The sequence below is a fragment of the Cherax quadricarinatus genome, chromosome 61, assembly GCF_038502225.1.
Source record: "Cherax quadricarinatus isolate ZL_2023a chromosome 61, ASM3850222v1, whole genome shotgun sequence".
Lineage (NCBI taxonomy): Eukaryota > Metazoa > Arthropoda > Malacostraca > Decapoda > Parastacidae > Cherax > Cherax quadricarinatus.
In genome coordinates this window covers 14,080,005-14,104,589 of record NC_091352.1, presented here as the reverse complement: position 1 = coordinate 14,104,589, position 24,585 = coordinate 14,080,005, and the positions used below count along the sequence as shown (strand labels likewise).

Genomic DNA, 24,585 nt, shown 5'->3' with positions numbered 1-24,585 from the left:
TCGTTTAAAGGGAATCCACTCTTGAATCTGAATTTGTGAGTTACAATCGCTAGCGAGCATAATGCACCATTATTTAACACCTCGTACTCACGCTGGAGTTGACTTGCGCATCCTGGATGGTAACTCGCTCTCAACTGACATGCAATCTAGTCTCCTATAATTATTACCATATTTTTTAAAGAGGTGGAACAGTAAGCCGGTGGAAACCCTCGATCAGATGACCAAAAGCTCCAGCTGCGGGTCGTCACATGACTAAGACCCGCGTCAGGAAACAATTACTCCTGCGTCCTGACAAACCTTACCTGACCTAACCTAGTCTCCTCTACCACGCCTTCCGCTAAATGACCCATACGAGTTTAAAGCTTCACACAGACCAAAATTTACTCTGCTGGTCCTAAATTCTCGTCACACGAACACCTAAAATGACGCACAAATTTCTTTTTCATGAGACTATATAGCTCACACGAGTTTTTGCGCTCACATTAAGTACCTAACATGCATTTCGTGTTATAAGCCATATGATGGGACCCCGCAGAGACCACCATCATAAGACCACAACTGCGGGAGTAAGACTGAACAGTCTCTATGACTGCACTATGTGGCAAAATTTATCGTATGGCACACAGCATACTTAGATATATTAAGTTTATTTGGGCTATTTAGGTTTATCTAATTTATTAAGGCTACATTGACGTGACAAAACAAGTCAGGAATTATCTAGTTTCTATTGTAGTGATTAAATTAAGATATACGCCGCTCCGAGTGTGTATGTATAACCATCAGGAGAGACAGACAGAGAGAAAGAGAGAGAGAGAGAGAGAGAGAGAGAGAGAGAGAGAGAGAGAGAGAGAGAGAGAGAGAGAGAGAGAGAGAATCAGAATGTATACAACCATCAAATATACTAACTCACAAAAACCACTCTCTCTCTCTCTCTCTCTTCCTGTTTACCCACTTTTCTTACCTCTCTTCTTGTCAACTAACAACCTTCCTTAGCTCTCCCTTTCTCTCTCTTCCTGTCTACCCACAATATTTTTCACTGCTCTATCCTATCCCAAAACTTCTAATCCCAATCATACTTCAGTCCTTACCCTCCCATTCTTGCCAACCTTCTCATGACAATATATATATATATATATATATATATATATATATATATATATATATATATATATATATATATATATATATATATATATATATATATATAAAACTGGTCAATTAGCAAGAACTCATTTAAAATTAAGTTCTTTCTAAAATTTTCTCTTATACGTTTAAAGATATATTTTTTTCATTAATGTTAATGTAAAAAATTTATAATTTTGCTCCAAAAGAATCTTAGAAAACTTACCTAACCTTATTATAACAAGCACAATTTAATTTAGCCTAATCCAACTAAATATATTTTAGATAAGTTAAAAATAATTTAATACTCTATAAACACAATGAAATATTTTTTTCGGTTGGTTCAGAATGATTTTGGCGACATTATTGCATACATAAATTTTCGCTTGCCTTATTTGGCAAGAGGAGCGTTGCTATTTAAGCCAAAATCGCAAGTTTTACCTATTCGGCACGACATATATATATATATATATATATATATATATATATATATATATATATATATATATATATATATATATATATATATATATATATATATATATATATATATATATATAAGAAGAGTAAAGTATATGGAGAGTAAAAGAAACGTGAAGAGAGTGATGAGTGCAAAAGGAGAGCAGATGATAGAGTGGGAGAGGCACTGTCAAGAAATTTTAATGAAAATAAGAAAAAACTTTGGAGTTAAACAAGTTAAGAAAGCCTAGGGAATGGATCTGTCAGTTAAAAACAGAGTAGGGGAGTTAGTAGATGGGGAGATGGAGGTATTAGGTAGATGGCGAGAATATTTTGAGGAACTTTTAAATGTTAAGGAAGAAACAGAGGCAGTAATTTCATGCACTGGTCAGGGAGGTATACCATCTTTTAGTAGTGAAGAAGAGCAGAATGTAAGTGTGGGGGAGGTACGTGAGGCATTACGTAAAATGAAAGGGGGTAAAGCAGCTGGAACTGATGGCATCATGACAGAAATGTTAAAAGCAGGGGGGGATATAGTGTTGGAGTGGTTGGTACTTTCGTTTAATAAATGTATGAAAGAGGGGAAGGTACCTAGGGATTGGCGGAGAGCATGTATAGTCCCTTTATATAAAGGGAAAGGGGACAAAAGAGACTGTAAAAATTATAGAGGAATAAGTTTACTGAGTATACCAGGAAAAGTATACGGTAGGGTTATAATTGAAAGAATTAGAGGTAAGACAGAATGTAGGATTGCGGATGAGCAAGGAGGCTTCAGAGTGGGTGGGGGATGTGTAGATCAAGTGTTTACATTGAAGCATATATGTGAACAGTATTTAGATAAAGGTAGGGAAGTTTTTATTGCATTTATGGATTTAGAAGAGGCATATGATAGAGTGGATAGAGGAGCAAAGTGGCAGATGTTGCAAGTATATGGAATAGGTGGTAAGTTACTAAATGCTGTAAAGAGCTTTTATGAGGATAGTGAGGCTCAGGTTAGGGTGTGTAGAAGAGAGGGAGAATACTTCCCGGTAAAAGTAGGTCTTAGACAGGGATGTGTAATGTCACCATGGTTGTTTAATATATTTATAGATGGGGTTGTAAAAGAAGTAAATGCTAGGGTGCTCGGGAGAGGGGTGGGATTAAATTTTGGGGAATCAAATTCAAAATAGGAATTGACACAGTTACTTTTTGCTGATGATACTGTGCTTATGGGAGATTCTAAAGAAAAACTGCAAAGGTTAGTGGATGAGTTTGGGAATGTGTGTAAAGGTAGAAAGTTGAAAGTGAACATAGAAAAGAGTAAGGTGATGAAGGTGTCAAATAATTTAGATAAAGAAAAATTGGATATAAAATTGGGGAGGAGAAGTATGGAAGAAGTGAATGTTTTCAGATACTTGGGAGTTGACGTGTCGGCGGATGGATTTATGAAGGATGATGTTAATCATATAATTGATGAGGGAAAAAAGGTGAGTGGTGCGTTGAGGTATATGTGGAGTCAAAAAACGTTATCTATGGAGGCAAAGAAGGGAATGTATGAAAGTATAGTAGTACCAACACTCTTATATGGGTGTGAAGCTTGGGTGGTAAATGCAGCAGCGAGGAGACGGTTGGAGGCAGTGGAGATGTCCTGTTTAAGGGCAATGTGTGGTGTAAATATTATGCAGAAAATTCGGAGTGTGGAAATTAGGAAAAGGTGTGGAGTTAATAAAAGTATTAGTCAGAGGGCAGAAGAGGGGTTGTTGAGGTGGTTTGGTCATTTAGAGAGAATGGATCAAAGTAGAATGACATGGAAAGCATATAAATCTACAGGGGAAGGAAGGCGGAGTAGGGGTCGTCCTCGAAAGGGTTGGAGAGAGGGGGTAAAGGAGGTTTTGTGGGCAAGGGGCTTGGACTTCCAGCAAGCGTGCGTGAGCGTGTTAGATAGGAGTGAATGGAGACAAATGGTACTTGGGACCTGACGATCTGTTGGAGTGTGAGCAGGGTAATATTTAGTGAAGGGATTCAGGGAAACCGGTTATTTTCATATAGTCGGACTTGAGTCCTGGAAATAGGAAGTACAATGCCTGCACTTTAAAGGAGGGGTTTGGGATATTGGCAGTTTGGAGGGATATGTTGTGTATCTTTATATGTGTATGCTTCTAAACTGTTGTATTCTGAGTACCTCTGCAAAAACAGTGATAATGTGCGAGTGTGGTGAAAGTGTTGAATGATGATGAAAGTATTTTCTTTTTGGGGATTTTCTTTCTTTTTTTTGGGTCACCCTGCCTCGGTGGGAGACGGCCGACTTGTTGAAATATATATATATATATATATATATATATATATATATATATATATATATATATATATATATATATATTATTTCTTTATTATCACACTGGCCGATTCACACCAAGGCAGGGTGGCCCGAAAAAGAAAAACTTTCACCATCATTCACTCCATCACTGTCTTGCCAGAAGGGTGCTTTACACTACAGTTTTTAAACTGCAACATTAACATCCCTCCTTCAGAGTGCAGGCACTGTACTTCCCATCTCCAGGACTCAAGTCTGGCCTGCAGGTTTCCCTGAACCCCTTCATAAATGTTACTTTGCTCACACTCCAACAGCACGTCAAGTATTAAAAACCATTTGTCTCCATTCACTCCTATCAAACACGGTCACGCATGCCTGCTGGTAGTCCAAGCCCCTCGCACACAAAACCTCCTTTACCCCCTCCCTCCAACCTTTCCTAGGCCGACGCCAAGGTAGACAGCAACCACCCAGGGAAGTACTACCGTCCTGCCAGATGACTGTGAAACAGAAACCTGTAACTGTTTTGCATGATGGTAGGATTGCTGGTTTCTTTTTCTGTCTCATAAACACGCTAGATAACAGGGATATCTTGCTACTCCTACTTACACTTAGGTCACACTTCACAGACACGCACATGCATATATATATATATATATATACATACATCTAGGTTTTTCTCCTTTTTCTAAATAGCTCTTGTTCTTCTTTATTTCTTCTATTGTCCATGGGGAAGTGGAAAAGAATCTTTCCTCCGTAAGCCATGCGTGTCGTATGAGGCGACTAAAATGCCGGGAGCAATGGGCTAGTAACCCCTTCTCCTGTAGAAAACAAAAAAGAAGAAAAACTTATATATATATATATATATATATATATATATATAGATATATATATATATATATATATATATATATATATATATATATATATGCACCATTAAGGAATCACAAGCATTCAGTAACCAGGATGGTGAGGGAGTGTGATGGTCAGTAACAACCAACAGGCAGTGGAAGCTCTAGCTCCTGTCCCCTCCGAATTGTCACCACAACTACCACCACCATTACCATCCCCACTACCATCACCACCACCACCAACACTACCATTATCACCATTACCACCACCATCCATCTCACTGGTGTGCCTCTCAGTGGTTGTTGAACACCTCCGACAAGATCCTCGATATTGGAAGTGTGTGTATGTGTCAATATATCTAACTTTATGTGTACATGTATGTGTGTCTGGCTACATATATCCTCCCCTGCGAGTCTGTCTCCGTGTATCCGGCTCGTAGTGCCTGGCTCTGTATATCTGGCACAGTATTAAACAATGAACCAGTGTGGATGAACAACTTACTATGTGTGTGTGTATATATATATATATATATATATATATATATATATATATATATATATATATATATATATATATATATATATATATATATATATATATATGTCGTGCCGAATAGGCAGAACTTGCGATCTTGGCTTAAATAGCAACGCTCATCTTGCCATATAGGACAAGCGAAAATTTGTATATGGAATAATTTCTCCAAAATCACTCTGAGCCTAACGAAAAATATATATTTCACTGTGTTTGTTTAGTATTAAATTATTGTAAACAAATCTAAAATATATTTAGTTGGGTTAGGCTATAATAAATTGCTCTTGTTATCATAAGGTTAGGTAAGTTTTCTAAGATTCTTTTGGTGCAAAATTAAAAAATTTTACATTAACATTAATGAAAAAAATATATCATTAAACGAATAAGAGAAAATTTTAGAAAGTACTTAATTTTAAATGAGTTCTTGCTAATTGACCAGTTTTACATATTCGGCACGACATATATATATATATATATATATATATATATATATATATATATATATATATATATATATATATATATATATATATATATATATATATATATATATAATTTATGTATTTTCCTACCTTATAACATTATAATATAAATTTTGCTATGTATATGCAAATTGTAGTTCAAATTTGAAATTTGTGTGAAAACACTGAAATATAGAAGAATGAGGCAGCGGCGCTGAAACAGTGTTATATTAACATAATGGATGACCTCTGTCACCGCTGTTTATGTGGACATTTTTCATGGTGTAATCCAGGCATTTGTCTGAATTGTTGCAAGTGTGTGTGTGTGTGTGTGTGTGAGAGAGAGAGAGAGAGAGAGAGAGAGAGAGAGAGAGAGAGAGAGAGAGAGAGAGAGAGAGAGAGAGAGAGAGAGAGAGAGAGAGAGAGTGAGAGAGAGTGAGAGAGTGAGAGAGAGTGAGAGAGAGTGAGAGAGAGTGAGAGTGAGTGTATGTAATGACCTTTGTTTTAGCAACAACAGCTGAGTTATGTTCGTGGTGTCCCGTCTGCAGTAATCTGTTGCTTGTACATAATTTATTAAAATTTCAAATGTTGTTGCACTTCCTGCTTCCTCTTTACAATTATTGCACTAGTCTACTGCCCACCTTGCTAAGAATTTATTTTAGTTTCTCTTCGACTCCGCTCTCTCCTCGCTTCACTACTATATTCTTGTTATCCCTCTTGTCCCATCAAGGAAGGTTCCTTGACGTTGGTGAGGGGCTCTTGATCTAGGGAATTGGATCTGTGCTCCAGTTCCTTGAATTAAGCCTGAATATTTTACACAGGCACTGCATAACCCTACGGGTTTAGCGCTCCCCCTTGATCATAATAATAATAATAATAATAATATCCTTCTTGTATGAACTAACAAGTCTTCGTCTTCTGTTATTTTATCTCTCTTTATTAGCCTCTATGTTATCATGTTTCCTCTTTTCTTCCTCTTAGACAGCTTGGACATCTTTACTGTTTACAACCTAACATTTTAAATCATACCTTTTTATTTAATTTAGTAGCCATTTTGTAGGTCTTCTTTGATGATAATGTTGGGTCATGCAGGTTAAGACGTAGTGGAGCCTTGATCCTCCGTCTGCTGAGCGCGATACGCTCCCGTTTCCTATTTGTATTCACCTATATAGCAGTTCTTTCAACATTTTCTAACTTATCCATACATATTTTAGGTGTGGGTATCCCAGACCTGCTGTATATTATTTTTCATAATATATCTTGTAAACACGATTTCTTAACATTTCTCTATTCTGATATCTGAAAGTTATTTAATAACTCGTCAGTGTAGAATATAACTCTCTCACAATTTCGTATATACGATCCTCTGGTGATAGTTTTTTATTAATTATAACTTCTCTCTCTCTCTCTCTCTCTAATACATTTAGTATAAAAAAAGAGAGAATCTCGTGGCCTAATTTTGATTTCTACCCACACACGCGTTTAAACCCAGGTTTCACACAGACACAAGTGTCTAAAACCAAATTTTACCTAGGCACGTGTCTGAAACCAGGTTTCACAAAAAGACTTGAATCTAAATCACCGTTCATATAATGCCCATTTCCTTCTTTCTCTCCTTCCCATTCTTGTTTCTTTATCTCTAATTCTCTTTCTCACCTCGCCAGGGGCGGTGTGCGCGGAGCTGGGCTTGCGTATGCCGCGTGGGGGCGGCATATTTACGCAAGTATACGCCACTCTGGGAGAGCTGCCGGCCACCCTGGTGGCGTCAACACTGATGCTTGACCTCATCCTCATACCCGCTATAGGTAAGTCGACCTGTGGGACGGGTTAGTCGACCTGTGGGGCAGGTTAGTCGACCTGTGTAGTCATGCTAATTAACTAATAACATTAATCCTTTTCACGTATAAAGTAGTTAACTTTACTCCTTACCCAAAGTTCAAGTACACAAGAAGTATATGGTTTTTGCAGTGCATGCAATAAGATCACAGTAAACAGGTGATAAATATAAAACAACCACTCTGAAAGAATAGAGAAATTCCAAGCGCTTTCGTGACTACTCACATTATCAAGGAACTATGATAATGTGAGTAGTCACGAAAGCGCTTGGAATTTCTCTATTCTTTCAGAGTGGTTGTTTTGCATATATATATATATATATATATATATATATATATATATATATATATATATATATATATATATATATATATATATATATATATGTCGTGCCGAATATGTAAAACTTGCGATCTTGGTTTAAATAGCAACGTTCATCTTGCCATATAAGACAAGCGAAAATTTGTGACTGCAATAATTTCACAAAAATCATCTTGAACCTAACAAAATAAATATATTTCACTGAGTTCGTTTAGTATTAAATTACTGTAAACGTATTTAAAATATATTTAGTTGGGTTAGGCTAAAATAAATTTCACTTGTTATAATAAGGTTAGGTAAGTTTTCTAAGTTCCTTTTGGTGCAAAATTATAAATTTTTACATCAACATTAATGAAAAAAATATATCTTTAAACGTATAAGAGAAAATTTTGGAAAGGACTTAATTTTAAATGAGTTCTTGCTAATTGACCAGTTTTACATATTCGGCACGACATATATATATTATATATATATATATATTTATATATATATATATATATATATATATATATATATATATATATATATATATATATATACATATGTCATGTTAAACATTATAGATTTAGTAAGATATTTAAATGAAATAATAATAATAATAATAATAATAATATATGTGGCAGTAATGACATCGCTACATAAATTTGAAAGTGAAAACGAAAAATTATTATTCGCTCACCCTATCTTACTCATCTCTACACTCCCTTACTCAACCCTACACTCCCTCACTCATTCCTACATTCTCTCACTCATCCCTACACTCATTCCTACATTCACTGACATTTCTTTGCTCATACCTACACTCCTTTACTCATCCCTACACTCCCGCACTCATTCCTACACTCTCTCACTCATCTCTACATTCACTCATTCCTTCATTCACTGACACTCCCGTACTCATCCCTACACTCCCATACTCATTCTTGCACCCTACTAACTTACCCTGACTCATGGTGCCTGCCCTGACAGCGGCTCGGGGTAGCAGTGAGTACGTGGGTCTGGTGACGGAGAGGTGGATGAGTGAGGCACTGCACGTAAGACTGCCTCTCTCGCAGGAGTGCCGCTACCTGGCACCCCAACCTGACTTGGTGGCCGCGGCACTGCTCATACTCTCTACACTCATGGTCCTCGCTGGCACTAAGGTAAGACCACTAAAATAAGATCACAACATAAGACCATACTGGCAAGGTAAGACTACTAGGACAAGGTCAGACCACTAGCACAAGGTAAGACTATTAGCGTAAGGTGAGACCACTAGCGCAAGGTGAGACCACTAGCGCAAGGTGAGACCACTAGCGCAAGGTGAGACCCCTAGCGCAAGGTGAGACCACTAGCGCAAGGTGAGACCACTAGCGCAAGGTTGAGACCACTAGCATAAAGTAAGACCACTAGCATAAGGTGAGACCACTAGCACAAGGTAAGACCACTAGTGCAAGGTGAGACCACTAGCGCAAGGTAAGACTATTAGCGTAAGGTGAGACCACTAGCGCAAGGTGAGACCACTAGCGCAAGGTGAGACCACTAGCGCAAGGTGAGACCACTAGCGCAAGGTGAGACCACTAGCGCAAGGTTGAGACCACTAGCACAAGGTAAGACCACTAGCATAAGGTGAGACCACTAGCACAAGGTAAGACCACTAGTGCAAGGTGAGACCACTAGCGCAAGGTGAGACCACTAGCATAAGGTGAGACCACTAGCATAAGGTGAGACCACTAGTACAAGGTAAAACCACTAGGACAAGGTAAGATCACTAGCACAAGGTAAGACCACTAGGACAAGGTAAATCCTTGTAAGTAAAGTACATACAGTAATTAAGTATTGCTCATCAAGACATGAAAAAATAATACTGAGGACATTAGGGCAGGTTATTAAAGTAATCTGCAGAAATGATACACCTGAGTTAAAGATTAATTACCCTAAGGCAACGCGCCTGTGTAAGACATTAACGTAACGAGGAAAATAAGCTAAGGCACCTGTTTAAAGAGCACAGTTACGGTTACTAAGTAATGAATGTTTAGAAGAGGAGGGAGAAGGATCAATATGGTAAGGTATTATATATAGACTCAATAATTATTAAGATTCACAGATAAACTCACTAAGACATAGTAAAAGTTTGTAAGTTTAATAAAGTAAACCTTGTAAGGCAAGTTCAATAATATAAACAATATATATATATATATATATATATATATATATATATATATATATATATATATATATATATATATATATATATATATATATATATATATATATATATATATATGCAATAAGATAACAGTAAACAGGTGATTTCAGAATATGCAAAACAACCTCTCTGAAAGAATAGAGAAATTCCAAGCGCTTTCGTGACTACTCACATTATCAAGGAACTATGAAAGTAAAGCATCCAAGGAAGCTATATAAGGGGTCTGGCCAGCACCTCACTATCAGATCCCACAACAGTTAAACACCTGACGCGCGCCGACCCAATTTCGATAGGTCCTTTGCACAACTCACCCACAAACTATTCTACCTAAGAAAATTTAAAAATTATTATTTATCCAGTGTATTATTAAATTCTTCCCAAATTCTATTAATTATAAATGGATCTAATTTATATAAACCAAAGGAAATATTCATATTATTGTCAAAACTGCTTTTTATGAAACAAGATTCAATTATATTCCTGTCGACCATGGACTTGCTTGATACTACTTTCTCAACTTTTTGAAAATCAATTGGATGGTTAAAATCTCTTACATGAATAAATAGAGCATTGGAATCTTGTCCAGTTCTAATGCTATATTTATGTTGTTTTAATCTTAGTTCGAGATTTTTACCAGTTTGACCGTAATAAACTTTATCGCAAATTTTACAAGGAATCTTATAGACACATCCATCAGCATTTCGGGGGGAATTCTTTATCAAAAGTTTTTTTACTGTATCAAGATTTTTGAATACAACTTTAATATTAAAAGTCTTAAGAAGAGAATGCATATCAACCAAGTTTTCATGGTAAGGGAGAACCAACATATTTTTAGTTGAATAAGGCTGGTTGTCCCTTTTTGGATTGTAAAAAGTATTTCTAGCAACTTTAAAAGATTTATCAATTACATTTCTTGGGTATTTTAAATCATTACCTATTTCATAAATTTTGGATATTTCCTCATCTATGAACTCAGGACTACAAATTCGTAAAGCTCTCAAAAACATTGATGAGAAAACAGACAATTTGACTCTATCTTGATGCGAGGAATAATAGTGGACATAGGAACAGTTATTTGTAGGTTTTCTGTAAATTACTTCCACTAATCCATCTTTGCCTTACATGTATGGACTAATAAAAACACACAAACCAGGGAATCCAATCAGACCAATTATTAGCTCCATAGGGTCAGTTTCATATAAATTATCCAAATGGCTTGTTGATATTTTGAGCCCTATTGTTGGCAAAATTTCTAACTTTAATGTTAAAAACAACATAGACTTGGTTGATAAATTAAGCTCCTTGACTGACTTAAATGATTTTAACATGGTTAGTTTTGATGTTACTTCCTTGTTTACGAAAGTTCCTGTTGATGATTTATTAAGTTTCTTATCTGAAGAACTCGTTAACTATGATTTACCATTGCCAGTTCCTACTATCATTAAACTTATTAAACTTTGCATTGTTGATGCAAAATTTGTATTTAATGATAAGTTTTACACTCAGAAGTTTGGTATGGCAATGGGAAATCCTCTTTCACCTGTTCTTAGTAACCTATACATGGAATTTTTTGAAACACGGTTGCTTAACACAATCCTCCCTAATAGAGCGAAATGGTTCAGATATGTTGATGATATTTTGAGTCTTATGCCCAAAAATGTAGATATACACCATTTTCTTGGAAAATTAAATAGCTTAGCCCATTCTATAAACTTTACTGTTGAGTTAGAAGAAAATAACTCATTGCCTTTTCTAGATGTTTTAATTATTAAGGGTAATAATGAATTCAAATTTAAAATTTACAGAAAACCTACAAATAACTGTTCCTATGTCCACTATTATTCCTCGCATCAAGATAGAGTCAAATTGTCTGTTTTCTCATCAATGTTTTTGAGAGCTTTACGAATTTGTAGTCCTGAGTTCATAGATGAGGAAATATCCAAAATTTATGAAATAGGTAATGATTTAAAATACCCAAGAAATGTAATTGATAAATCTTTTAAAGTTGCTAGAAATACTTTTTACAATCCAAAAAGGGACAACCAGCCTTATTCAACTAAAATATGTTGGTTCTCCCTTACCATGAAAACTTGGTTGATATGCCTTCTCTTCTTAAGACTTTTAATATTAAAGTTGTATTCAAAAATCTTGATACATTAAAAAAACTTTTGATAAAGAATTTCCCCCAAAATGCTGATGGATGTGTCTATAAGATTTCTTGTAAAATTTGCGATAAAGTTTATTACGGTCAAACTGGTAAAAATCTCGAACTAAGATTAAAACAACATAAATATAACATTAGAACTGGACAAGATTCCAATGCTCTATTTATTCATGTAAGAGATTTTAACCATCCAATTGATTTTCAAAAAGTTGAGAAAGTAGTATGAAGCAAGTCCATGGTCGACAGGAATATAATTGAATCTTGTTTCATAAAAAGCAGTTTTGACAATAATATGAATATTTCCTTTGGTTTATATAAATTAGATCCATTTATAATTAATAGAATTTGGGATGAATTTAATAATACACTGGACAAATAATTTTTAAATTTTCTTGGGTAGAATAGTTTGTGGGCGAGTTGTGCAAAGGACCTATCCAAGTTGGGTCGGCGCGCGTCAGGTGTTTAACCGTTGTGGAATCTGATAGTGAGGTGCTGGCCAGACCCCTTATATAGCTTCCTTGGATGCTTTACTTTCATAGTTCCTTGATAATGTGAGTAGTCACGAAAGCGCTTGGAATTTCTATATTCTTTCAGAGTGGTTGTTTTGCATATATATACATATATATACATATATATATATATTTATATATATTTATCTATATATATTTATATATATATATATATATATATATATATATATATATATATATATATATATATATATGTATATGTATGTATATATATATATATGTATATGTATATATATATAGTATATATGTATATGTATATATATATATATATAGTATATTTATATAGTATATATATATAATATATATATCTTTCACACCGGCTGTATCCCACCGAGGCCGGGTGGCCCAAAAGGAAAAATGTAAGTTTCTCCTTTTACATTTAGTAATATATACAGGAGAAGGGGTTACTAGCCCCTTGCTCCTTGCATTTTAGTTGCCTCTTACAACACGCATGGCTTACGGAGGAAGAATTCTGTTCCACTTCCCCATGGAGATAAGAGGAAATAAACAAGAACAAGAACTAGAAAGAAAATAAAAGAAAACCCAGAGGGGTGTATATACATATATGCTTGTACATGTATGTGTAGTGTGACCTAAGTGTAAGTAGAAGTAGCAAGACGTACCTGAAATCTTGCATATTTATGAGACAGACAAAAGACACCAGCAATCCTACCATCATGTAAAACAATTACAGGCTTTCGTTTTACACTCACTTCGAAGAAAGGTAGTACCTCTCTGGGCGGCCGAATAGGCAGAACTTGCCATCTTGGCTTAAATAGCAACGCTCATCTTGCCATATAGGACAAGCGAAAATTTGTGTATGCAATAATTTCGCCAAAATCATTCTGAACCTAACGAAAAAAAATATATTTCACTGTGTTTGTTTAGTATTAAATTATTGTAAACAAATCTAAAATATATTTAGTTTGGTTAGGCTAAAATAAATTGTTCTTGTTATAATAAGGTTAGGTAAGTTTTCTAAGATTCTTTTGGTGCAAAATTAAAATTTTTTACATTAACATAAATGAAAAAAATATATCTTTAAACGTATAAGAGAAAATTTTAGAAAGGACTTAATTTTAAATGAGTTCTTGCTAATTGACCAGTTTTACATATTCGGCACGATATATATATATATATATATATATATATATATATATATATATATATATATATATATATATATATATATATATATATATATATATATATCTTTTTATATCGTGTGTAAAAAAATATGTTCACCCACACATATACACACATACACAAACACACACACACACACACACACACACACACACACACACACACACACACACACATACAACACGTACAACAAGAGATTTAAAGAAGTGTTCACAGAGGAGACAGAAGGGGCTCCAGAAAGACGGAGAGGTGTGGCACACCACCAAGTGCTGGACACAGTACACACAATCAAGGAAGAAGTGAAGAGGCTTCTCAGTGAGCTAGATACCTCAAAGGCAATGGGGCCGGATAACATCTCTCCATGGGTCCTGCGAGAGGGAGCAGAGGCGCTATGTGTACCCCTAACAACAATATTCAATACATCTATCGCAACAGGGAGATTGCCTGAGGCATAGAAGACAGCAAATGTAGTCCCAATCTTTAAAAAAGGAGACAGACATGAAGCACTAAACTACAGAACAGTGTCACTAACATGTATAGTATGCAAAGTCATGGAGAAGATTATCAGAAGAGTGGTGTAACACCTAGAAAGGAATGATCTCATCAACAGCAGCCAACATGATTTCAGGGACGGGAAATCCTGTCACAAACCTACTGGAGTTCTATGACATGGTGACAGCAGTAAGGCAAGAGAGAGAGGGGTGGGTGGATTGCATTTTCTTGGACTGCAAGAAGGCGTTTGACACAGTTCCACACAAGAGATTAGTGCAAAAACTGGAGGACCAAGCAGGGATAACAGGGAAGACACTACAATGGATCAGGGAATACTTGTCAGGAAGACAGCAGCGAGTCATGGTACGTGGCGAGGTGTCAGAGTGGGCACCTGTGATCAGCGGGGTCCCACAGGGGTCAGTCCTAGGACCAGTGCTGTTTCTGGTATTTGTGAACATCATGACGGAAGGAATAGAATCCGAAGTGTTCCTGTTTGCAGATGACGTGAAGTTGATGAGAAGAATTCATTCGATCGAAGACCATTCAGAACTACAAAGGGATCTGGACAGGCTGCAGACCTGGTCCAGCAATTGGCTACTGGAGTTCAACCCCACCAAGTGCAAAGTCACGAAGATTGGGGAAGGGCAAAGAAGACTGCAGACGGAGTACAGTCTAGGGGACCAGATACTACAAACCTCACTCAGGAAAAAGATCTTGGGGTGAGTATAACACCAGGCACATCTCCTGAAGCGCACATCAACCAAATAACTGCTGCAGTATATGGGCGCCTAGCAAACCTCAGAACAGCATTCCAACATCTTAATAAGGAATCGTTCAGGACCCTGTACACCGTGTACGTTAGGCCCATATTGGAGTATGCGGCACCAGTTTGGAACCCACACCTAGCCAAGCACGTAAAGAAACTAGAGAATGTGCAAAGGTTTGCAATAAGACTAGTCCCAGAGCTAAGAGGTATGTCCTACGAGGAGAGGTTAAGGGAGATCAACCTGACGACACTGGAGGACAGGAGAGATAGGGGGGACATGATAACGATATACAAAATACTGAGAGGAATTGACAAGGTGGACAAAGACAGAATGTTCCAGAGATGGGACACAGCAACAAGGGGACACAGTTGGAAGTTGAAGACATAGATGAATCACAGGGATGTTAGGAAGTATTTCTTCAGCCACAGAGTAGTCAGGAAGTGAAATAGTTTGGGAAGCGATGTAGTGGAGGCAGGATCCATACACAGCTTTAAGCAGAGGTATGATAAAGCTCACGGTTCAGGGAAAGTGACCTAGTAGCGACCAGTGAAGAGGCGGGGCCAGGAGCTTGGACTCGACCCCTGCAACCTCAACTAGGTGAGTACAACTAGGTGAGTACACACACGGGGTAAGGAGCTGTGAATCTGAACACACACACACGGGGCCAAGAGCTGTGAATATCAGCACACACACACACACATCGGGGCCAGGAGCTAAGACTCGACTCCTGCAACCACAAATAGGTGAGTACATCGGCTGCTCACCCCGCCCACTTCTTTCAGCTGGTGTGTCAGGTGGGTGCTGCGGGCGTGGGCGTGTCAGTGCTGGTGCTGACAGCAGTTGCCTTCACCGCCCTCCTCAGTGCTGACGCCCACCACTGGACCCACCCACCGGGTTTCTTCCCTCACGGCCTCCACGGGGTAAGTCAAGCGGGCTCGAACCAATGTTGTCCAGGTGGCATTTACACCACTGTGTTGAGTAAAGCGATTACTGGAAGAAGCATCGAGCCTCAACCACGATACTGAACGACCCATACGGTTTTACCGCCTCACTTAAATGTGAAATGAAACAAAGATTCAATTTCACTTATTTAGTTCTATATTTGTGCAATTTAACCCCTTAAACGTTAATATTTAAGTGGTCAATATGATATAAATATTTAGGTGGTCAATACTATATTAATATTTAAGTGGTCAACCTTATGTTAATGCTTAAGTGGTAATATTTTATTAGTATTTAGGTCTTTAATATTACAGTAACGCTTAAGCTGTCAATATTACAGTAACGCTTAAGCTGTCAATATTACAGTAACGCTTAAGCTGTCAATATTACAGTAACGCTTAAGCTGTCAATATTACATTAAGAGGGAAGTTGTGAACTCGTAAATGTCCTGCAACAACTGGGTAAGATTCCTCACGTTCCTCGTACAATAATGGATTCAAACTGAAAAAAATGTAGACTTGGATAGGATAAAGGAAAGCAGAGGTTCAGCAGTAGACTTGTAGATAACAGGCAGAGCCAATGAAGCTTTAAAAATAGTTTTATCAATATATATAGACTTTGTCAAGGTCAGTGAAGCTAAGAGCTTGGGGGGAAGGGTTAAAAAAAGTTTTATTAACACATTGGCAGTTTCCCACCGAGGCAGGGTGACCCGAAAAAGAGGAAACACTTTCTTCATCACTCAGTTCACCACTGTACTGCCAGAGGTGTGCCTACACTACAGTTCCAACACTGCAACATTAACACCTCTCGTTCAGAGCGCAGTCACTGTACATTCCACCTCCAGGACTCGAGTCCGGCTAACCGATTTCCCTGAATCCCTTCATAAATGTTACTTTACTCACACTCCAACAGCTTTGTAATTATATATGAGCTTTGTCAGGGTCACTGAAGCTAAGAGCTGGGATAGCTTTAAAAAAATATATAGGCATTGCTAATCAGATTCATCAGTGGTGGTTAATTAGTCAGGTACAAAACACAGTGTCTCCTGACACGGGTCTTACTCATAAACTGCCTACCACAGCAAGGTGTTTACAACTCGAATCCCCCACCCCCTTCCCTTTTATATCCGAAAGATCACTACGTAGTAGCGCATCTTATGATAGGATGCTGCCCACACTGGTATCCTTAAGATTTTATAATGAAAAGGGTAGGGTCACCGAAGTCAAAATCTTGGGTAAATTTAAGGGGTACATCAGTTCCACTGTCTTCTTTGATGACAACTGTCCTCAAAGATTTGTTAAGTTATACCAAGAATTAAGGAAAGATGCTAGACTTCACCTTACGAAAGCAGACAAAGCAAATGCGATAGTAATAATGGACAAGGTAGATTATAGAGGAAAATGAACATGGTATTAGGAGACAGGGAAATTTATGCGCCTCTTAATGATAGGATAGACAGATATTTGAGTGAAGACTCTCCCCCACCTCCATCATCAACTACAACGTGACACACAAAGTGGGTTGTAGCCACCGGGGACTTCATCAATTGATAAAGTTTCTGGTGGGCGAAACGTCTTTACAATAAAATGCCATAACTCGGTTTGTGTGTCTTGCATACTGTCGGCATCACAATCAACCATGGTATTACCATCCACTCCCACCTGAGAGGTTATACCACCTACATCATCCACTCCCACCTGAGGGGTTGTACCACCTAGCCACCTACATCATCCACTCCCACCTAAAGGGATGTACCACCTAGCCACCTACATCATCCACTCCCACCTGAAGGGGATGTACCACCTAGCCACCTACATCATCCACTCCCACCTAAGAGGTTGTACCACCTAGCCACCTACATCATCCACTCCCACCTGAGGGGTTGTACCACCTAGCCACCTACATCATCCACTCCCACCTGAGGGGTTGTACCACCTAGCCACCTACATCATCCACTCCCACCTGAGGGAATGCACCACCTAGCCACCTACATCATCCACTCCCACCTGAGGGGATGTACCACCTAGCCACCTACATCATCCACTCCCACCTAAGAGGTTGTACCACCTAGCCACCCACATCATCCACTCCCACCTGAGGGGTTGTACCACCTAGCCACCTACATCATCCACTCCCACCTGAGGGAATGCACCACCTAGCCACCTACATCATCCACTCCCACCTGAGGGAATGTACCACCTAGCCACCCACATCATCCACTCCCACCTGAGGGGATGTACCACCTAGCCACCCACATCATCCACTCCCACCTGAGGGGTTGTACCACCTAGCCACCTACATCATCCACTCCCACCTAAGAGGTTGTACCACCTAGCCACCCACATCATCCACTCCCACCTGAGGGGATGTACCACCTAGCCACCCACATCATCCACTCCCACCTGAGGGGTTGTACCACCTAGCCACCCACATCATCCACTCCCACCTGAGGGGTTGTACCACCTAGCCACCCACATCATCCACTCCCACCTGAGGGGATGTACCACCTAACCACCCACATCATCCACTCCCACCTGAGGGGTTGTACCACCTAGCCACCCACATCATCCACTCCCACCTGAGGGGTTGTACCACCTAGCCACCCACATCATCCACTCCCACCTGAGGGGTTGTACCACCTAGCCACCTGTACAATATGCCATCTTGTTCACCTGCTGCTCAATAATTTCCCTCTATATTAGGTGCCTCTCTGGGGTTGGTTAATGTTAACCAATAAACTCGTGAATTATCCGGCTTGTCTGAGTTCGCTCTCTGCCCCACCCACTTAATTAGCCACACCTGTGTAATCAGCCACACCTAGGTAATTAGCCACACCCGTGTAATCAACCACACCTACATAATCAGTCCTACCTGGGTAATCAACCACACCTACGAAATTAGCCACACCTGTGTCATCAGCCACATCTATTAAATTAGCCAGACCTGCGTAATAAGCCACACGTATGAAATTAGCCACACCTATGTAAATAGTCCCACCTGCGTAATCAGCCACACCTGTGTAACTTAAGATAATTACACCTCAAACCCGCTTGTGTGAAGAAAGTTTTAATTAATGTAATAATCTCAGCAATTCCTGATAATTTAAGCTATGATATTATGGTGTTATTAAATTGTCCTCCCTTCATAATTATTAATAATTAACTAACATGTATGATTATAATTTAACATTTGAATGTGATTACTTACTGAATGGATACTGTTCAGAAATGTAAGAGTTAAATATCTGTAGGTAGTTGAGGGATGATATCTGTATGTGTTGAACCAGTGTTTAACTCCCCAGAATGATATCTGTAGGTGTTGAACCAGTGTTTAACTCCCCAGAATGATATCTGTAGGTGTTGAACCAGTGTTTTAACTCCCCAGAATGATATCTGTAGGTGTTGAACCAGTGTTTTAACTCCCCAGAATGATATCTGTAGGTGTTGAACCAGTGTTTAACTCCCCAGAATGATATCTGTATGTGTTGAACCAGTGTTTTAACTCCCCAGAATGATATCTGTAGGTGTTGAACCAGTGTTTTAACTCCCCAGAATGATATCTGTAGGTGTTGAACCAGTGTTTAACTCCCCAGAATGATATCTGTATGTGTTGAACCAGTGTTTTAACTCCCCAGAATGATATCTGTATGTGTTGAACCAGTGTTTAACTCCCCAGAATGATATCTGTAGGTGTTGAACCAGTGTTTTAACTCCCCAGAATGATATCTGTAGGTGTTGAACCAGTGTTTAACTCCCCAGAATGATATCTGTAGGTGTTGAACCAGTGTTTTAACTCCCCAGAATGATATCTGTATGTGTTGAACCAGTGTTTAACTCCCCAGAATGATATCTGTAGGTGTTGAACCAGTGTTTAACTCCCCAGAATGATATCTGTAGGTGTTGAACCAGTGTTTTAACTCCCCAGAATGATATCTGTAGGTGTTGAACCAGTGTTTAACTCCCCAGAATGATATCTGTAGGTGTTGAACCAGTGTTTTAACTCCCCAGAATGATATCTGTAGGTGTTGAACCAGTGTTTAACTCCCCAGAATGATATCTGTAGGTGTTGAACCAGTGTTTAACTTCCCCAGAATGATATCTGTAGGTGTTGAACCAGTGTTTAACTTCCCCAGAATGATATCTGTAGGTGTTGAACCAGTGTTTAACTTCCCCAGAATGATATCTGTAGGTGTTGAACCAGTGTTTAACTCCCCCAGAATGATATCTGTAGGTGTTGAACCAGTGTTTAACTCCCCCAGAATGATATCTGTAGGTGTTGAACCAGTGTTTAACTCCCCCAGAATGATATCTGTAGGTGTTGAACCAGTGTTTAACTCCCCCAGAATGATATCTGTAGGTGTTGAACCAGTGTTTAACTCCCCCAGAATGATATCTGTAGGTGTTGAACCAGTGTTTAACTCCCCCAGAATGATATCTGTAGATAAATAACAAAAAAAGGCACAATACCGTGACTGGAACGATAAACAAATAACCCGCACATAAAAGAGAGAAGCTTACGACGACGTTTCGGTCCGACTTGGACCACACTAACCAGAAGTGGAGCAGGACGGCTATATATAGGCAGGAATAGGTGGTGGTAGTAGTAGTAGTAGTAGTAGTACAAGAATGGTATATAATACCGGGTTATTTGTATATGATATCTGTAGGTGTTGAACCAGTGTTTAACTCCCCCAGGATGATATCTGCAGGTGTTGAACCGGTGTTAAACTCCCCCAGGATGATATCTGCAGGTGCTGAAACAGTGTTTGCCTCTCCAGGATGACAACTACAGGTGTTGAAGCAGTGTCTGCTTCCCCAGGTTGACAACTACAGGTGTTGAAGAAATGTTTGCCTCCCCAGGTTGACAACTACAGGTGTTGAAGCAGTGTCTGCTTCCCCAGGTTGACAACTACAGGTGTTGAAGAAATGTTTGCCTTTCCAGGTTGACAACTACAGGTGTTGAAGCTGTTCTTGTCACCCCAGGTTGACAACTACAGGTGTTGAAGCAGTGTCTGCTTCCCCAGGTTGACAACTACAGGTGTTGAAGAAATGTTTGCCTTTCCAGGTTGACAACTACAGGTGTTGAAGCTGTTCTTGTCACCCCAGGTTGACAACTACAGGTGTTGAAGCAGTGTCTGCTTCCCCAGGTTGACAACTACAGGTGTTGAAGAAATGTTTGCCTCCCCAGGTTGACAACTACAGGTGTTGAAGCAGTGTCTGCCTCCCCAGGTTGACAACTACAGGTGTTGAAGCAGTGTCTGCCTCCCCAGGTTGGCAACTACAGGTGTTCAAGCAGTGTCTGCCTTTCCAGGTTGTGGGCGGCGCCGCCGTGCTCAGTGTTAGTGTGGGCGGTGCACACCATGCCGGGCTGCTCTCCGGCGAGTGTGGGCGGTACGCCAGCGTTGTCACCTGCGTGGGTGTGGGCGTAGGCGCAGCTGCGCTACTGTTGCTGTTTCCCCTGGCCGTAGCAGCTACCTTGTCCTCCTCCAGTATGTCCTCCACTGCGCCCCTGACGCAGCTCTTCCCGGGGGCGTCACTGCTGGGTATGCGTGCCCTAGTGGTGGTGGGCGGGGTAGTGGGGCTGTGGGCGAGTATTATGGGCGGCCTGATGGCCGGCTCACGTCTGGCTCACCGCCTGGCCTGCGACGGTCTGGCTCCGCGGTGCCTGGGTCGAGTGTCACGTCGCACGGAGACTCCCTGGGTCGCGGCACTCTTTTGCGGCACCGCTGCCGCAGTCGTAGCCGCAGTATGCTCGTCGTGGGTGCTGCTGCGGGCGGCAGGGGCGGGAGGTGTGAGTGCTGGGGTGGCGGGGGCGGCTGCTGTGTTGGCCCGCCGGTACCGCCCGCAAGGCGCCCGTTATCCGCTAGAGGCAACGGCGGGATGCGACACGCCGCCAATCCTCTCCCGTAGCGCAAGTAGTCTGGCTGACCTGACGGAGCTGGCACCCGCCGCCCACACCGCCCACACCGACTACCTGGCCGCTTTCGACGATACAGAACCCCGCCAGGTGACGGTAGAGTGGGCGGCGGGCACCTGGGTCTCCGCCATCTTCGAGCCGCCCATGCCGCCCACGTGGGTGTCATGGCGGACCGCTAGGTTCCTCATGGCCACCTTCGTTGTCAACTGCGTGGCAGGGGTGGGCGTGGTCCGTGGGGCCAAGGAGCTAGACATAGGCCTGTGGGCGTGGGCGGGGGTAGCACTGTGCGTGTGTGGATGTGTGGTGTGCGGGGTGGGACTGTGGCTACAGCCGCGCCACCCACCGCCGCCCGCCGCCACCCAGCAGGATGCCGCCCCTCTCTTGCCACTGCTGGCCATCCTGACCAACATAGTGCTGCTGCTACACCTGCCTCTTACCGCCCTCAGCGTCGCATGTGGCGTGTGGGCGGCCGCAGCTGCGGTATGGCTGGTGCACGGCCGTACAGCGAGCACGGAGGCCGTGCTCAACCGTGCTCTGCTAACTCACAGTGGCCACCAGTCCCCCGCTGACATGCTGTAGTGACCTTATCTGACCTCTGTTTTACCTCTCCTCACCTACTCTTGCTTGGTGACCTGTGTGATAGCCTCTCTTGACCTCTATAATTATCTCTTCTGACCTCCTCTTGCCCCCTAACCTGTGATAACCTCTCTTGATCCCTATAATCACCTCTCCTGACCTGTGATAACCTCTACTGACCTCTAGAATTACCTCTCCTGACCTTCTCTTGTCTCCTGGGTAATAACCTCTGTTGATCTCTATAATTACCTCTCCTGACCTATGTGATAACCTCTGCTGACCTCTGTATTACCTCTCCTGACCTCGTGACCTCTGTAATTATATTTCCTGAACTCTTGACGTCTGAAATTACATCTGTTGACCTCTGATATGACCTCTCATGATCCCCAGAGCTAGCAACAGCCTGTGAGCTGCTGAGTCCACGCCCTGATGACCTATGACCTCTCGGAGGTCATCCCCGGGCACTAAGCTTCCATTAAGGACATATCGCCTTAACATATCCTAGTGTACATAAGCCTGATAGACTTTTTGATAACCAGAGTCGCTAGTTTACCACCCTATAGGATTATTTTGTGATTATATGTAATTGGTGATTAGTGGTAGGTGTGTGTGTGTGTGTGTGTGTGTGTGTGTGTGTGTGTGTGTGTGTGTGTGTGTGTGTGTGTGTGTGTTTTACCTTCCCGCAGCTACAGATGCAGAGCTGTGCTCGTCGTGCTCAGTTTATTAAATATTTCATCATTTATTTTTTGTTATATTTCCTATGGTTTTTAGCAGTGCTTCTTCTTTTAAATCATTGTATCTCTTCTCTCTCCCTTCAACTCCACTATTTTTCCTTCAGTTAACCTCAGTGGCTTCTTGTTGTCACTCTTGTTGGTGCTGAGACGTTTCCTTCAACACTCAAGAGTCTCTCATTCACTGTTATAGTTTGTCTTCTATTCCTCCTATATTTTGTAGTTTCCAAACTGGCTTTTGATGGGGAATTCTATCACAAATTTTTTTAAAGTCTGGAAAAATTACAATCTAGGCATCCATTTCCTTCTTGAACAATTTTTCCTAACGTCTAAAAAATTACAATCTAGCCATCCACTTCTTTCTTGAATAATTTTCGTGTCAGTCGCAATAATTTAATAAATTTGAAGTATTTATCCACTTATCTCTAATAGCTTTTTCCAATATTTTTACAACACTTGCCAGTGACACCGACCTATGATTTATAGGCCAGTCAATTTTTTTTTCAAATAACTGTGTGTCGCCTACATCTGTCAATTTACAGTCTTGCTGATAAATGAGACACCTATTATAATCGTTTTAACTTCTGTCCAAATCCTCCCACTCATGTATTTATCTACTTAGTAGGATCACTGAAGCTATAAGCTTGAGTAGCTTCAAATATAGGTTAGATAAATACATGAGTGAGAGGGGTTGGAGTTGAGTGTGACTTACACACGAGTTAATAAGGTTGCACATGAGTAAATAAGCCTGCTGGCTGAGGAACTGATTACCTAAAAGTCCTCCTCATCTTTCACCTTTCTATGTATTGGACTGAAGAGGCCACTGGATGGCGAAACGTTTTCAGAATAGAGGTACTCAAATGTTGCACAAGTGCCTCCTTTATCAACCTGTCGGTTTTCCAAACAGTTTACTCACATTACTGTCTTGTAGTAAAATCCTAAAAATTGTGAAAAGCACAACTCTTCATCACTTTCTTTGGCTCTTCCTGGTATTATCCCCCCTCCTGGTATTATCCCCCTCCTGGTATTATCCCCCCTCCTGGTATTATCCCCCCTCCTGGTATTATCCCCCTCCTGGTATTATCCCCTCTCCTGGTATTATCCCCCCTCCTGGTATTATCCCCCTCCTGATATTATCCCCCTCCTGGTATTATCCCCCCTCCTGGTATTATCCCCCCTCCTGGTATTATTCCCCCTCCTGGTATTATCCCCCCTCCTGGTATTATCCCCCCCTCCTGGTATTATCCCCCCCTCCTGGTAT

General features: G+C 40.3%; 1 protein-coding gene across 1 annotated transcript in view; it reads left to right on the top strand.

Moving 5' to 3' along the window:
- LOC128699334 (high affinity cationic amino acid transporter 1-like) overlaps window positions 1-24,352 on the top strand; it is a 205,368-nt gene extending 181,016 nt beyond the window's left edge. Inside the window, exons 3-6 of the mRNA XM_070098248.1 lie at window positions 7,380-7,520; window positions 8,842-9,014; window positions 15,942-16,079; window positions 21,412-24,352. Of these exons, the coding sequence (XP_069954349.1) occupies window positions 7,380-7,520; window positions 8,842-9,014; window positions 15,942-16,079; window positions 21,412-22,596 (1,637 nt within the window). The 3' untranslated portion in view covers window positions 22,597-24,352. The remainder of the gene's footprint in view (window positions 1-7,379; window positions 7,521-8,841; window positions 9,015-15,941; window positions 16,080-21,411) is intronic.
- The last annotated feature ends 233 nt before the right edge of the window (window positions 24,353-24,585 follow it).